General features: G+C 49.5%; 1 protein-coding gene and 1 long non-coding RNA gene across 2 annotated transcripts in view; both read left to right on the top strand.

Annotated features, from left to right (window-relative positions):
- Positions 1–11,638, top strand: part of CRB1 (crumbs cell polarity complex component 1) — a 153,737-nt gene extending 142,099 nt beyond the window's left edge. The window contains exon 12 of the mRNA XM_053391485.1: positions 11,108–11,638. Within this exon, the coding sequence (XP_053247460.1) occupies positions 11,108–11,323 (216 nt within the window). The 3' untranslated portion in view covers positions 11,324–11,638. The remainder of the gene's footprint in view (positions 1–11,107) is intronic.
- The window catches only part of LOC128415374 (uncharacterized), a 207,592-nt gene that overhangs the window by 148,558 nt on the left and 45,246 nt on the right, over positions 1–13,788 (top strand). The gene's annotated exons all lie outside the window — the stretch shown is intronic.

Raw genomic sequence — 13,788 nt, forward strand, 5'->3', positions numbered from 1 at the left:
ATAACCAGGGGTTTCTGCTGCTATCTAGTGCACTGGGAAGGTGGCAGCGGGAATAGCTGTGAAATTGGATGAGAGAACTGAACTGTTACAAAGGATTACTCCATCAAGCTGTGCGTAATTTACTTTAAAACGAAAGTAGCAGATTGTAAGCCTGCTAAAAGTTGTGTGTCGTGCCATGCAGCTAAGTCACCTGGCGATCAAGAGAAAGGGCTCTTATGTAGGGCTAGTTTCTGAATTGGCTAACCAACCAATATTTTACCAGAATGACCATTAAAACCAGGTTCTGCAAGGAAACCATAGCTGTTTAGCACCTGTAACAAGGTGCAGGGGGTGGGGCCTGAATCCATTATACTTTAGGAATGAAGAAACAATCCCTTATATCAGGAACACAGAAGTTCAGTTTATGATTCATCAGCCCAACAATCAAGCGTGGTGGTCTGCCAAGGCTTCAACTCTTTTAAAAAGTAAGTTTTTAATTAGGATTTCATTGCTATCAAGAGTGAGTTCAATCCCTTTGAAGAATTTCCACTTCTTGGAGGAGGGGCTTTACTTCAGAGTACAGTGGTACCTGGGGCTACATATGCTTCAGGTTCCAGATTCTGCTAACCCAGAAATAGTACCTCGGGTTAAGAACTTTGCTTCAGGATGAGAACAGAAATCGTGCTCCGGCAGAGTGGCAGCAGCAGGAGGCCCCATTAGCTAAAGTGGTGCTTCAGGTTAAGAACAGTTTCAGGTTAAGTACGGACCTCTGGAACGAATTAAGTACTTAACCTGAGGTACCACTATACAATAGCGGACGCGGGTGGCACTGTGGGTTAAACCACAGAGCCTAGGACTTGCCAATCAGAAGGTCGGCGGTTCAAATCCCCGCGACGGGGTGAGCTCCCGTTGCTCGGTCCCTGCTCCTGCCAACCTAGCAGTTCGAAAGCACGTCAAAGTGCAAGTAGATAAATAGGTACCGCTCCGGCGGGAAGGTAAACGGCGTTTCCATGCGCTGCTCTGGTTCGCCAGAAGCGGCTTAGTCATGCTGGCCACATGACCCGGAAGCTGTACACCGGCTCCCTCGGCCAATAAAGCGAGATGAGTGCCGCAACCCCAGTCAGTCATGACTCGACCTAATGGTCAGGGGTCCCTTTACCTTTACCTTACCACTATACAATATTAATTTTGCACAGAATAGGTCCCCTAAAGCAATTTTTATTTCATATTTTCCCAAGCTATATTCATGGGTTTACATTTTGGAGAGATACCACGTTCCCTCGACGAGCCTACCAATCAATACATACCGCTTTTGTATCAAACACCACATCACAAAATGCAAGGATATTAGTTTGGGCTGTCATCTTAAGGCAAAAACTACGGGGCAGTGCATGGGGAGGACTCAAGTTGTGCTTGCCTGCCCTCAACGGTTGTGGGAAACGGAAAGTGTTTCCCAATCAATGCCACATCTCTCTGGGGTGGAATTAAGAGTGACTTTATTATTTAAAAAAAAAACTTTTAAGGAAATGTGGTTTCTAATCCTAGGTAAAGGTAAAGGTAAAGGGACCCCTGACCATTAGGTTCAGTCGCGACCGACTCTGGGGTTGCGGCGCTCATCTCGCTTTATTGGCCGAGGGAGCCGGTGTACAGCTTCCGGGTCATGTGGCCAGCATGACTAAGCCGCTTCTGATGAACCAGAGCAGCACACGGAAACGCCGTTTTCCTTCCCGCCAGAGCAGTACCTATTTATCTACTTGTACTTTGATGTGCTTTCAAACTGCTAGGTGTGCAGGAGCTGGGACCGAACGGGAGCTCACCCCGTCGCGGGGATTCGAACCGCCGACCTTCTGATCAGGAAGTCCTGGGCTCTGTGGTTTAACCCACAGTGCAACCCGCGTCCTGTAAGATTTGCCTAAAAGAGGCATGAGTGTTGTAGATAATAATTAACACGTTTTCTAAATATAATCATAATTGATTTTATTTCCTCAGACAGAGGGCAATCATGAGGGCAGAAGGAGGCTGTAATATCTGCTGATCATGAGCCCTGAGCCAAGTTTACATTTCTTGAATGCTACATGGATTTACTTAACCTCCCTTCACGCACTTCAAGGATCTCTTAATGTTTCTCCTGGCATGCTGTCACTTCCTTACATTGCAAAGTAAATGCTATTCTACAGGCCATTTCTATAGAGAAAGTAACCCCAAACAGTGATGAGCTTTTACTCAAAGCATTATCGGTAGGAATCAACGTCAGAAAGATTCCTCCATGCAGGTAGCTAAATCAGGTTCCCTAGTCTCCAGGAAGTGCTTTTGAGACTTTTGACCTCTCAAGTTCTTTCGTTTGTTTTTTAAAAAAACATATTGGATTTGAAAGTTCTGCCCCAAGCACATGCTCCATCTCTGACAGTTCAATTGTCACTAGGGATACATATCAAAAAAACCCAAAGCAAAATCTGCCTGGACGATCAAAATCCTCCCAGGGTGATGTTGTCCACAATGACCATGTTTTTCCTATACTACTGCCTGCTGTTTCAGAAGTTTCCAGTGCAAATTGGACTAGAAACAGAGAAATCACATTAAAACAGTTTCCTCCTCTCTCAAAATTCTAGCTTCTTCCAACAGCTGATTGGAAGAATGTTTGATTATACTGGCTTTATGGGCAATGATTTCATGAAAACGTCCTTGCATTTATAAAACCTGTGCATCAAAGAGCATAATAGATCCATCCATCCTACACGGTTTTTTCCCTTAAAAACAAAACAAAACAGGGGGAAGATCAGAATGATTGTGATTATGTGGAGGAAGCAACTGGGAGAGTTTTTTGGGGGGGTTTTTTGCCACTAAAGCAGCTGCAGACAGGGGGCATCACTGAAGACTACAGGGAAATGTGGGAGTCTGGTTGGGAGAGATATTTGAAGTCATTTGCATCATTAATCATATATAACAAATTTCAACATGCAGATTGCCTTGGCACATGTAAACTGTTTTGATAAAGTAAGCTACTTTGGGGGGAAATAGTTTGAAAAGGGGGGTAGAAATAATCTAAAGAAACAAGTTTGTATCAAATGTTCCATGTGAGTAATCTCACTGGAACAAGTGGACTTCTGTTTACTCTCCTCTCCCTGCCCCACTCTAATCTTCAGTCCAGAGATGATTATGGGGAAGTGGGCAGTGCCAGACCTTGTGGTCCCAAATTTCTGTGTCTCCCACTGCCTCTCACCTTCCATTCCACATAATACAGTGGTACCTTGGTTCTCGGACATAATCTCTTCCAGAATACCATTCGACTTCCGAAACGTTTGAAAACTGAGGGCTGGCTACAAGTTCAATTGGAAAAACTAAAAAACACGTAGCAAAAGCCGTTCAACTTCCAAGGAGTGTTCAAAAACAGAAGCAATTACTTCTGGGTTTTCAGCGTTTGAAAACCAAAACATTCGGCTTGAGAGACGCTCGAAAACCGAGGTACTACTGTAGTTGCTTCATCCCCAAGGCTCCACACCCAGTGCGAACTGGTTGTGCTCCCCTAAATCCGTCTCTGGTGTGGGAAAGGAGAGGAAGTTCGGTTGTGCACATGGAAGTCCCTTGCACCAGTGGAGTTGCCATGTTGGCTATAGCCCAGAAACTTGCCATCTTTCTTAATATGCAATTTTAGCAATTCAGAAAATATAGCAGCCAAACTATGACTTTCAGTATACAAAACAGTCGACAGGGTTTTTTTGCACAGCAAAAAATGAATTCATTCCTCAGCAAATACAAAACTGCATACCCCCATCACTTGCAGACTAACCAGATGGACTTTCCTTGGTAGGTATTCCTTTAAACGGAAATTGTTCATGGCACATGGTTTCCCTTCATGGTAACTCCTAGGCATGTTCCTTTTCTCTTTCCACACCAACCACATTGTGTGTTGTTTCCACCCTTCCAGCTAACAACTGACCTGGCCTCCAATATTTTCACCGCCATTGGCTCAGTGACACTGGCCTTGTTACTGATCTTCCTTCTTGCAGCCACAGCTTCCGTCATAACTTCCAACAAACGGGCTACCCAAGGAACCTACAGCCCCAGCCGCCAGGAGAAAGAGGGGTCCCGAGTCGAAATGTGGAACATGGTACAACCTCCCCCAATGGAAAGGTTGATCTAGCTTGAACGCCTGCTGTACCTCTTACGTATATGGAGGCCTCCGGCTACAATGGGTTGTTCTGGATACCAGGGAAAGGAACCCCCTCTAGACCATGATGACCTCTGCCATTTAACTCAAGACCTTGGTCACTATCCAAAGCACCATGCACATTATCCCAGGTGTACCTGGGGGCTTTTCCGCTTGCCCCTTTCACCAGTAGCCTCCGATTCTTCTGATATTCATGGAAGCCTTCATGAGATGTGAGGGACTGCAGTTGCAAAGGGAACTGAGCACTCAGACACACGGACCTGGAAATACTAGGGGGGCACAGAACTCAGCTCCAGAAAGCATTCATGATTGGAGTTAATGGGTGCCATTTCCCACTTTCTGGAAATTCTTCTTTATTGCACTGGAAATTTTAGCTTTAGTCGAATCGCCTGTAGGCTATAAAGACTGCAATGACTCTAGGATACTTGTTAAGTGCCTGCATTTCAGATACAACTGAAGCCACATATTTTGTTTCATTCCCTGTGCATCTGCATCGAACATTCACCATCACTGCAAAAGACAAAGCAGAACAATCATGTAACCCCAGATAATCTGTCTGCCATTCAATCATCACTGTGCATCTCAAGAAGTTTTAGGAGTAGAGGTCTTTCTCAGCAACACAGCTATCTTAATTCTTTAATCAGGGACTAAATTAATACTCCGGGGGAAAGCTCTTCATGCAGCAAAATAAACATTTCAAATGATCACTGCTTGGTGTGTTCATTGCACCTCTTTTTCCACCAGGTTGTTCTAGATCATGTTTGGGGATCTAGAAGTTGCTGAACTACAACTCCCATCAGCCCCATGTGAACATGGCCAGTAATCAGGAGTGATGGGAGCAACATCTGGAGGACAAATATTCTCTGCACCACATACCTAAATGGACAGTTCCCCCCATTGGACAAATTTAAGATCTGGTGAGAGACATCCTCAAGCGCTTGTTAATAAACTGATGGGCAAATTTGACCTTCCCGCCAGAACAAAACAGAAAACTGTGCGCCAGTCGCTATACAAAGCACATTGTGGTTTGGGGCAAAGTGACAGACAGCCCTGCCCATGCAAGGCTTTGTATGTAAAGCCTTGCATGGGCAGGGCTGTGAACCGCTGAGCAGCAGCTGGTGTCACAGAGGCTTCTGCTTCTGCTGTTTTAGTTCATGTGAATATAAAGGAAACAGAAAGCATCTTAAAGGTAAAGGGACCCCTGACCATTAGGTCCAGTCGTGACCGACTCTGGGGTTGCGGCGCTCATCTCGCTTTCTTGGCCGAGGGAGCCGGCGTACAGCTTCAGGGTCATGTGGCCAGCATGACTAAGCCGCTTCTGATGAACCAGAGGAGCGCACGGAAACGCCGTTTACCTTCCCGCCGGAGCGGTACCTATTTATCTACTTGCACTTTGACGTGCTTTTGAACTGCTAGGTTGGCAGGAGCAGGGACCGAGCAACGGGAGCTCACCCCGTCGCGGGGATTCGAACCGCCGACCTTCTGATCAGCAAGTCCTAGGCTCTGTGGTTTAACCCACAGCGCCACCTGCGTCCCACAGAAAGCATCTTAGGTAACCTGCAAGCCCCCTGTCCCCTTCCTAGAGATCCCAACGCACCCCTCAGTGGAAACAGAGGCATGCCTTGTAAGAGCTCAACGTTCCCTAACAGACATTACAATCCAGGAGTAACAGGTCCAGGTAAGTGACGCTCCTCTGGACTGCTCTAATAACTCTTGGTACGCAAGTCAAAGCTAGCATCCAGAAGAGAAGACTACAGGGCAATTGTGTACGACAAACATAATAACTGGCAGCACTCACCACCCCCTTCTGTATTGCAAACACCACAGTTCACTGAATGGATATGTTCTGTTGCCTACTGACACACGTCAAAATGCCGGCACCATGTCACATTTCTAGGAAATGCATCTAGTTGGTGTCTGATGAAGTGTCCCTTTTGTTAACTGGAAGGAAAGGGTTTAAGAGCCTGGGTGAAAGATATCATCTTTGGGTGAAGGGCATCATCATTCTTCTCTATCTGAGCTCCTTGAATGGCCACCTAATGCAAGCCAGAGTGTCAGTTCTCAGAAACCAGGGCCTGCACAAGACGCTTTGGCACTTGAGGCAAACCACAAAATGGCGCTTCCCTCCCTGCCAGTCCCTCCACCTAGTCCCACCTACTTCCTCCTCCTCGTTCCTTCTAGTCCCTCCTCCTAGTTCCTCTTAGCTCCTCTAATAGTTCCTCCTAGTTCCTCCTAGTCCCTCCTAGTTCCTCCACCTAGTTCCTCCTAGTTCCTCCACCTACTTCCTCCTAGCTCCTCTCCTACTCCCTCCTCCTAGTCCCTCCTAGTCCCTCCTAGTTCCTCCACCTAGTTCCTCACCTAGTTCCTCCTAGTCCCTCCTAGTTCCTGCACCTAGTTCCTCCAGTTAGTTCCTCCTAGTTCCTGCACCTAGTTCCACCAAGTTCCTCTTAGTACCTCCACCTAGTTCCACCACCTAGTTCCCCCTAGTTCCTCCTAGTTCCTGCACCTAGTCCCCCCTAGTTCCCCCTAGTTCCTGCACATAGTTCCTCCACTAGTTCCCCCTAGTTCCTCCTAGTTCCTGCAACTACTTCCTCCACCTAGTTCCTCCCCCTAGTTCCCCCTAGTTCCCCTAGTTCCTCCTAGTTCCTCCACCTAGTTCCTCCTAGTCCCTGCACCTAGTTCCCCCTAGTTCCTCCACCTAGTTCCTCCACCTAGTTCCTCCTAGTTCCCCCTAGTTCCTCCTAGTTCCTGAACCTAGTTCCTGAACCTAGTTCCTCCTAGTTCCTGCACCTAGTTCCGCCTAGTTCCTCCACCTAGTTCCTCCACCTAGTTCCCCCCAGGTTCCTCCTAGGTTCCTGTACTAGGTTCCTGTACCTAGTTCCTCGCCTAGCCCCCGCTAGTTCCTCCACCTAGTTCCTCCTAGTTCCTGCACCTAGTTCCTCCACCTAGTTCCTCCTAGTTCCGGCACCTAGTTCCCCTAGTTCCCCCTAGTTCCTCCACCTAGTTCCTCCACTAGTTCCCCCTAGTTCCCCCAGTTCCTGTACCTAGTTCCTCGCCTAGTCCCCCCTAGTTCCTCCACCTAGTTCCCCCTAGTTCCTGCACCTAGTTCCTCCACCTAGTTCCTCCTAGTTCCTGCACCTAGTTCTCCCTAGTTCCCCCTAGTTCCTCCACCTAGTTCCTCCACCAAGTTCCCCCTAGTTCCTCCTAGTTCCTGTACCTAGTTCCTCGCCTAGTCCCCCTAGTTCCTCCACCTAGTTCCCCCTAGTTCCCCCTAGTTCCTGCACCTACTTCCTCCACCTAGTTCCTCCCAGTTCCTGCACCTAGTTCCCCCTAGTTCCTAGCTCACCCCGTCACGGGGATTCGAACCGCCGACCTTCTGATCGGCAAGTCCTAGGCTCTGTGGTTTAACCCACAGCGCCACCTGCGTCCCACAGAAAGCATCTTAGGTAACCTGCAAGCCCCCTGTCCCCTTCCTGGAGATCCCAACGCACCCCTCAGTGGAAACAGAGGCATGCCTTGTAAGAGCTCAACGTTCCCTAACAGACATTACAATCCAGGAGTAACAGGTCCAGGTAAGTGACGCTCCTCTGGACTGCTCTAATAACTCTTGGTACGCAAGTCAAAGCTAGCATCCAGAAGAGAAGACTACAGGGCAATTGTGTACGACAAACATAATAACTGGCAGCACTCACCACCCCCTTCTGTATTGCAAACACCACAGTTCACTGAATGGATATGTTCTGTTGCCTACTGACACACGTCAAAATGCCGGCACCATGTCACATTTCTAGGAAATGCATCTAGTTGGTGTCTGATGAAGTGTCCCTTTTGTTAACTGGAAGAAAAGGGTTTAAGAGCCTGGGTGAAGGACATCATCTTTGGGTGAAGGGCATCATCATTCTTCTCTATCTGAGCTCCTTGAATGGCCACCTAATGCAAGCCAGAGTGTCAGTTCTCAGAAACCAGGGCCTGCACAAGACGCTTTGGCACTTGAGGCGTACCACAAAATGGCGCTTCCCTCCCTGCCAGTCCGTCCACCTAGCCCCACCTACTTCCTCCTCCTCATTCCTTCTAGTCCCTCCTCCTAGTTCCTTCTAGCTCCTCTAATAGTTCCTCCTAGTTCCTCCACCTAGTTCCTCCTAGTTCCTCCACCTAGTTCCTCCTAGCTCCTCTCCTAGTCCCTCCTCCTAGTCCCTCCTAGTTCCTCCACCTAGTTCCTCCTAGTTCCTCCACCTAGTTCCTCCTAGCTCCTCTCCTAGTCCCTCCTCCTATTCCCTCCTAGTTCCTCCACCTAGTTCCTCACCTAGTTCCTCCTAGTCCCTCCTAGTTCCTGCACCTAGTTCCTCCAGTTAGTTCCTCCTAGTTCCTGCACCTAGTTCCACCAAGTTCGTCTTAGTACCTACACCTAGTTCCACCACCTAGTTCCCCCTAGTTCCTCCTAGTTCCTGCACCTACTCCCCCCCACCTAGTTCCCCCTAGTTCCTGAACCTAGTTCCTCCACTAGTTCCCCCTAGTTCCTCCTAGTTCCTGCACCTAGTTCCTGCACCTAGTTCCTCCACCTAGTTCCCCCTAGTTCCTGTACCTAGTTCCTCGCCTAGCCCCCCTAGTTCCTCCACCTAGTTCCCCCTAGTTCCTCCACCTAGTTCCTCTACCTAGTTCCCCCTAGTTCCTCCTAGTTCCTGTACCTAGTTCCTCGCCTAGTCCCCCCTAGTTCCTCCACCTAGTTCCCCCTAGTTCCCCCTAGTTCCTCACCTAGTTCCTCCTACTTCCTCACCTAGTTCCCCCTAGTTCCCCCTAGTGCCTCCACCTAGTTCCTCCACCTAGTTCCCCCTAGTTCCTCCTAGTTCCTGTACCTAGTTCCTCGCCTAGTCCCCCCTAGTTCCTGCACCTAGTTCCCCCTAGTTCCCCCTAGTTCCTGCAGCTAGTTCCTCCACCTAGTTCCTCCTAGTTCCTGCACCTAGTTCCCCCCAGTTCCCCCTAGTTCCTCCGCCTAGTTCCTCCACCTAGTTCCCCCTAGTTCCTCCTAGTTCCTCTACCTAGTTCCTCGCCTACTCCCCCCTAGTTCCTCCACCTAGTTCCCCCTAGTTCCCCCTAATTACTGAACCTAGTTCCTCCACCTAGTTCCTCCTAGTTCCCCCACCTAGTTCCCCCTAGTTCCTCCACCTAGTTCCTGCACCTAGTTCCTCCACCTAGTTCCTCCTAGTTCCTGCACCTAGTTCCCCCTAGTTCCCCCTAGTTCCTCCACCTAGTTCCTCCACCTAGTTCCCCCTAGTCCCCCCTAGTTCCTCCACCTAGTTCCCCCTAGTTCCCCCTAGTTCCTGCACCTAGTTCCTGCACCTAGTTCCTGCACCTAGTTCCCCCTAGTTCCCCCTAGTTCCTCCACCTAGTTCCTCTACCTAGTTCCTCCTAGTTCCTGCACCTAGTTCCCCCTAGTTCCCCCTAGTTCCTCCACCTAGTTCCTCCACCTAGTTCCTCCACCTAGTTCCTCCTAGTTCCTGCACCTAGCTCCTCTCCTAGTTCCACTAGTTCCTTCTAGTCCCTCCACCTAGTTCCTCCTAATTCCTTCTAGTCCTTCCACCTAGTTCCTCCTCCTAGTCCCTCCTACTCCCTCCTCCTAGTCCCTCCTAGTTCCTCCTCCTAGTTCCACCTAGTTCCTCCTCCTCCTAGTTCCTCCTTTAGTTCCTCCTAGTTCTCCTCCTAGTTCTCCTCCTAGTTCCCCCTAGTACCTCCTCCTAGTTCCTCCTCCTCCTAGTTCCTCCTCCTTCTAGTTCCTCCTCCTCCTAGTTCCTCCTCCTCCTAGGTGGAGGGACTAGAAGGAACTAGTGGAACTAGCAGAGGAACTAGGTGCAGGAACTAGGGGGAACTAGGTGGAGGAACTAGGTGGAGGAACTAGGGGGAACTAGGGGGAACTAGGTGCAGGAACTAGGAGGAACTAGGTGGAGGAACTAGGTGGAGGAACTAGGAGGAACTAGGGGGAACTAGGTGGAGGAACTAGGGGGGACTAGGCGAGGAACTAGGTACAGGAACCACCTAGTTCCTCCACCTAGTTCCCCCTAGTTCCTGCACCTAGTTCCTCTGCTAGTTCCACTAGTTCCTTCTAGTCCCTCCACCTAGTTCCTCCTAATTCCTTCTAGTCCTTCCACGTAGTTCCTCCTCCTAGTCCCTCCTACTCCCTCCTCCTAGTCCCTCCTAGTTCCTCCTCCTAGTTCCACCTAGTTCCTCCTCCTCCTAGTTCCACCTAGTTCCTCCTCCTCCTAGTTCCTCCTTTAGTTCCTCCTGGTTCTCCTCCTAGTTCTCCTCCTAGTTCCTCCTAGTACCTCCTCCTAGTTCCTCCTCCTCCTAGTTCCTCCTCCTCCTAGTTCCTCCTCCTCCTAGTTCCTCCTCCTCCTCATTCCTCCTAGTTCTCCTCCTAGTTCCTCCTAGTTCCTCCTCCTCCTAATTCCTCCTCCTCCTAATTCCTCCTCCTCCTAGTTCCTCCTAGTACCTCCTGCTAGTTCCTCCTCATTCTAGTTCCTCCTCCTCCTAGTTCCTCCTCCTCCTAGTTCCTCCTCCTCCTAGTTCCTCCTCGTTCTCCTCCTAATTCCTCCTAGTTCCTCCTCCTCCTAATTCCTCCTCCTCCTAATTCCTCCTCCTCCTAGTTCCTCCTCCTAGTTCCTCCTAGTTCCTCCTCCTTCTAGTCCTTCCACCTAGTTCCTCCTCCTAGTTCCTCCTAGTACCTCCTGCTAGTTCCTCCTCCTTCTAGTTCCTCCTCCTCCTAGTTCCTCCTCCTCCTAATTCCTCCTCCTCCTAGTTCCTCCTCCTAGTCCCTCCTAGTCCCTCCTCCAGATGGACTTAACTTGGTAGGTATACCTTTGAATGGAAATTGTTCATGGCACATGGTTTCCCTTCATGGTAACTCCTATGCATGTTCCTTTTCTCTTTCCACACCAACCACATTGTGTGTTGTTTCCACCCTTCCAGCTAACAACTGACCTGGCCTCCGATATTTTCACCGCCATTGGCTCAGTGACACTGGCCTTGTTACTGATCTTCCTTCTTGCGGCCACAGCTTCCGTCATAACTTCCAACAAACGGGCTACCCAAGGAACCTACAGCCCCAGCCGCCAGGAGAAAGAGGGGTCCCGAGTCGAAATGTGGAACATGGTACAACCTCCCCCAATGGAAAGGTTGATCTAGCTTGAACGCCTGCTGTACCTCTTACGTATATGGAGGCCTCCGGCTACAATGGGTTGTTCTGGATACCAGGGAAAGGAACCCCCTCTAGACCATGATGACCTCTGCCATTTAACGCAAGACCTTGGTCACTATCCAAAGCACCATGCACATTATCCCAGGTGTACCTGGGGGCTTTTCCGCTTGCCCCTTTCACCAGTAGCCTCCGATTCTTCTGATATTCATGGAAGCCTTCATGAGATGTGAGGGACTGCAGTTGCAAAGGGAACTGAGCACTCAGACACACGGACCTGGAAATACTAGGGGGGCACAGAACTCAGCTCCAGAAAGCATTCATGATTGGAGTTAATGGGTGCCATTTCCCACTTTCTGGAAATTCTTCTTTATTGCACTGGAAATTTTAGCTTTAGTCGAATCGCCTGTAGGCTATAAAGACTGCAATGACTCTAGGATACTTGTTAAGTGCCTGCATTTCAGATACAACTGAAGCCACATATTTTGTTTCATTCCCTGTGCATCTGCATCGAACATTCACCATCACTGCAAAAGACAAAGCAGAACAATCATGTAACCCCAGATAATCTGTCTGCCATTCAATCATCACTGTGCATCTCAAGAAGTTTTAGGAGTAGAGGTCTTTCTCAGCAACACAGCTATCTTAATTCTTTAATCAGGGACTAAATTAATACTCCGGGGGAAAGCTCTTCATGCAGCAAAATAAACATTTCAAATGATCACTGCTTGGTGTGTTCATTGCACCTCTTTTTCCACCAGGTTGTTCTAGATCATGTTTGGGGATCTAGAAGTTGCTGAACTACAACTCCCATCAGCCCCATGTGAACATGGCCAGTAATCAGGAGTGATGGGAGGACAAATATTCTCTGCACCACATACCTAAATGGACAGTTCCCCCCATTGGACAAATTTAAGATCTGGTGAGAGACATCCTCAAGCGCTTGTTAATAAACTGATGGGCAAATTTGACCTTCCCCCCAGAACAAAACAGAAAACTGTGCGCCAGTCGCTATACAAAGCACATTGTGGTTTGGGGCAAAGTGACAGACAGCCCTGCCCATGCAAGGCTTTGTATGTAAAGCCTTGCATGGGCAGGGCTGTGAACCGCTGAGCAGCAGCTGGGGTCACAGAGGCTTCTACTTCTGCTGTTTTAGTTGATGTGAATATAAAGGAAACAGAAAGCATCTTAAAGGTAAAGGGACCCCTGACCATTAGGTCCAGTCGTGACCGACTCTGGGGTTGCGGCGCTCATCTCGCTTTCTTGGCCGAGGGAGCCGGCGTACAGCTTCAGGGTCATGTGGCCAGCATGACTAAGCCGCTTCTGATGAACCAGAGGAGCGCACGGAAACGCCGTTTACCTTCCCGCCGGAGCGGTACCTATTTATCTACTTGCACTTTGACGTGCTTTCGAACTGCGAGGTTGGCAGGAGCAGGGACCGAGCAACGGGAGCTCACCCCGTCACGGGGATTCGAACCGTCGACCTTCTGATCGGCAAGTCCTAGGCTCTGTGGTTTAACCCACAGCGCCACCTGCGTCCCACAGAAAGCATCTTAGGTAACCTGCAAGCCCCCTGTCCCCTTCCTGGAGATCCCAACGCACCCCTCAGTGGAAACAGAGGCATGCCTTGTAAGAGCTCAACGTTCCCTAACAGACATTACAATCCAGGAGTAACAAGTCCAGGTAAGTGACGCTCCTCTGGACTGCTCCAATTACTCTTTGTACGCAAGTCAAAGCTAGCATCCAGAAGAGAAGACTACAGGGCAATTGTGTACGACAAACATAATAACTGGCAGCACTCACCACCCCCTTCTGTATTGCAAACACCACAGTTCACTGAATGGATATGTTCTGTTGCCTACTGACACACGTCAAAATGCCGGCACCATGTCACATTTCTAAGAAATGCATCTAGTTGGTGTCTGATGAAGTGCCCCTTTTGTTAACTGCCTAGTTAACGGTACCTAGTTCCTCCACCTAGTCCCCCCTAGTTCCTCCACCTAGTTCCCCCTAGTCCCTCCTAGTTCCGGTACCTAGTTCCTCCACCTAGTTCCCCCTAGTCCCACCTAGTTCCGGTACCTAGTTCCTCCACCTAGTCCCCCCAGTTCCTCCACCTAGTTCCCCCTAGTCCCTCCTAGTCCCGGTACCTAGTTCCTCCACCTAGTTCCCCCTAGTCCCTCCTAGTTTCAGTACCTAGTTCCTCCACCTAGTTCCCCCTAGTTCCTCCACCTAGTTTCCCCTAGTTCCTCCTAGTTCTGGTACCTAGTTCCTCCGCCTAGTCCCCCCCTAGTTCCTCCACCTAGTTCCCCCTAGTCCCCCTAGTTCCGGTACCTAGTTCCGCCACCTAGTCCCCCCTAGTTCCTCCACCTAGTTCCCCCTAGTCCCTCCTAGTTCCGGTACCTAGTTCCTCCACCTAGTTCCCCCTAGTCCCTCCTAGTTCCGGTACCTAGTTCCT

This window comes from Podarcis raffonei, chromosome 6, assembly GCF_027172205.1.
Source record: "Podarcis raffonei isolate rPodRaf1 chromosome 6, rPodRaf1.pri, whole genome shotgun sequence".
Classification (NCBI taxonomy): Eukaryota; Metazoa; Chordata; class Lepidosauria; order Squamata; family Lacertidae; genus Podarcis; species Podarcis raffonei.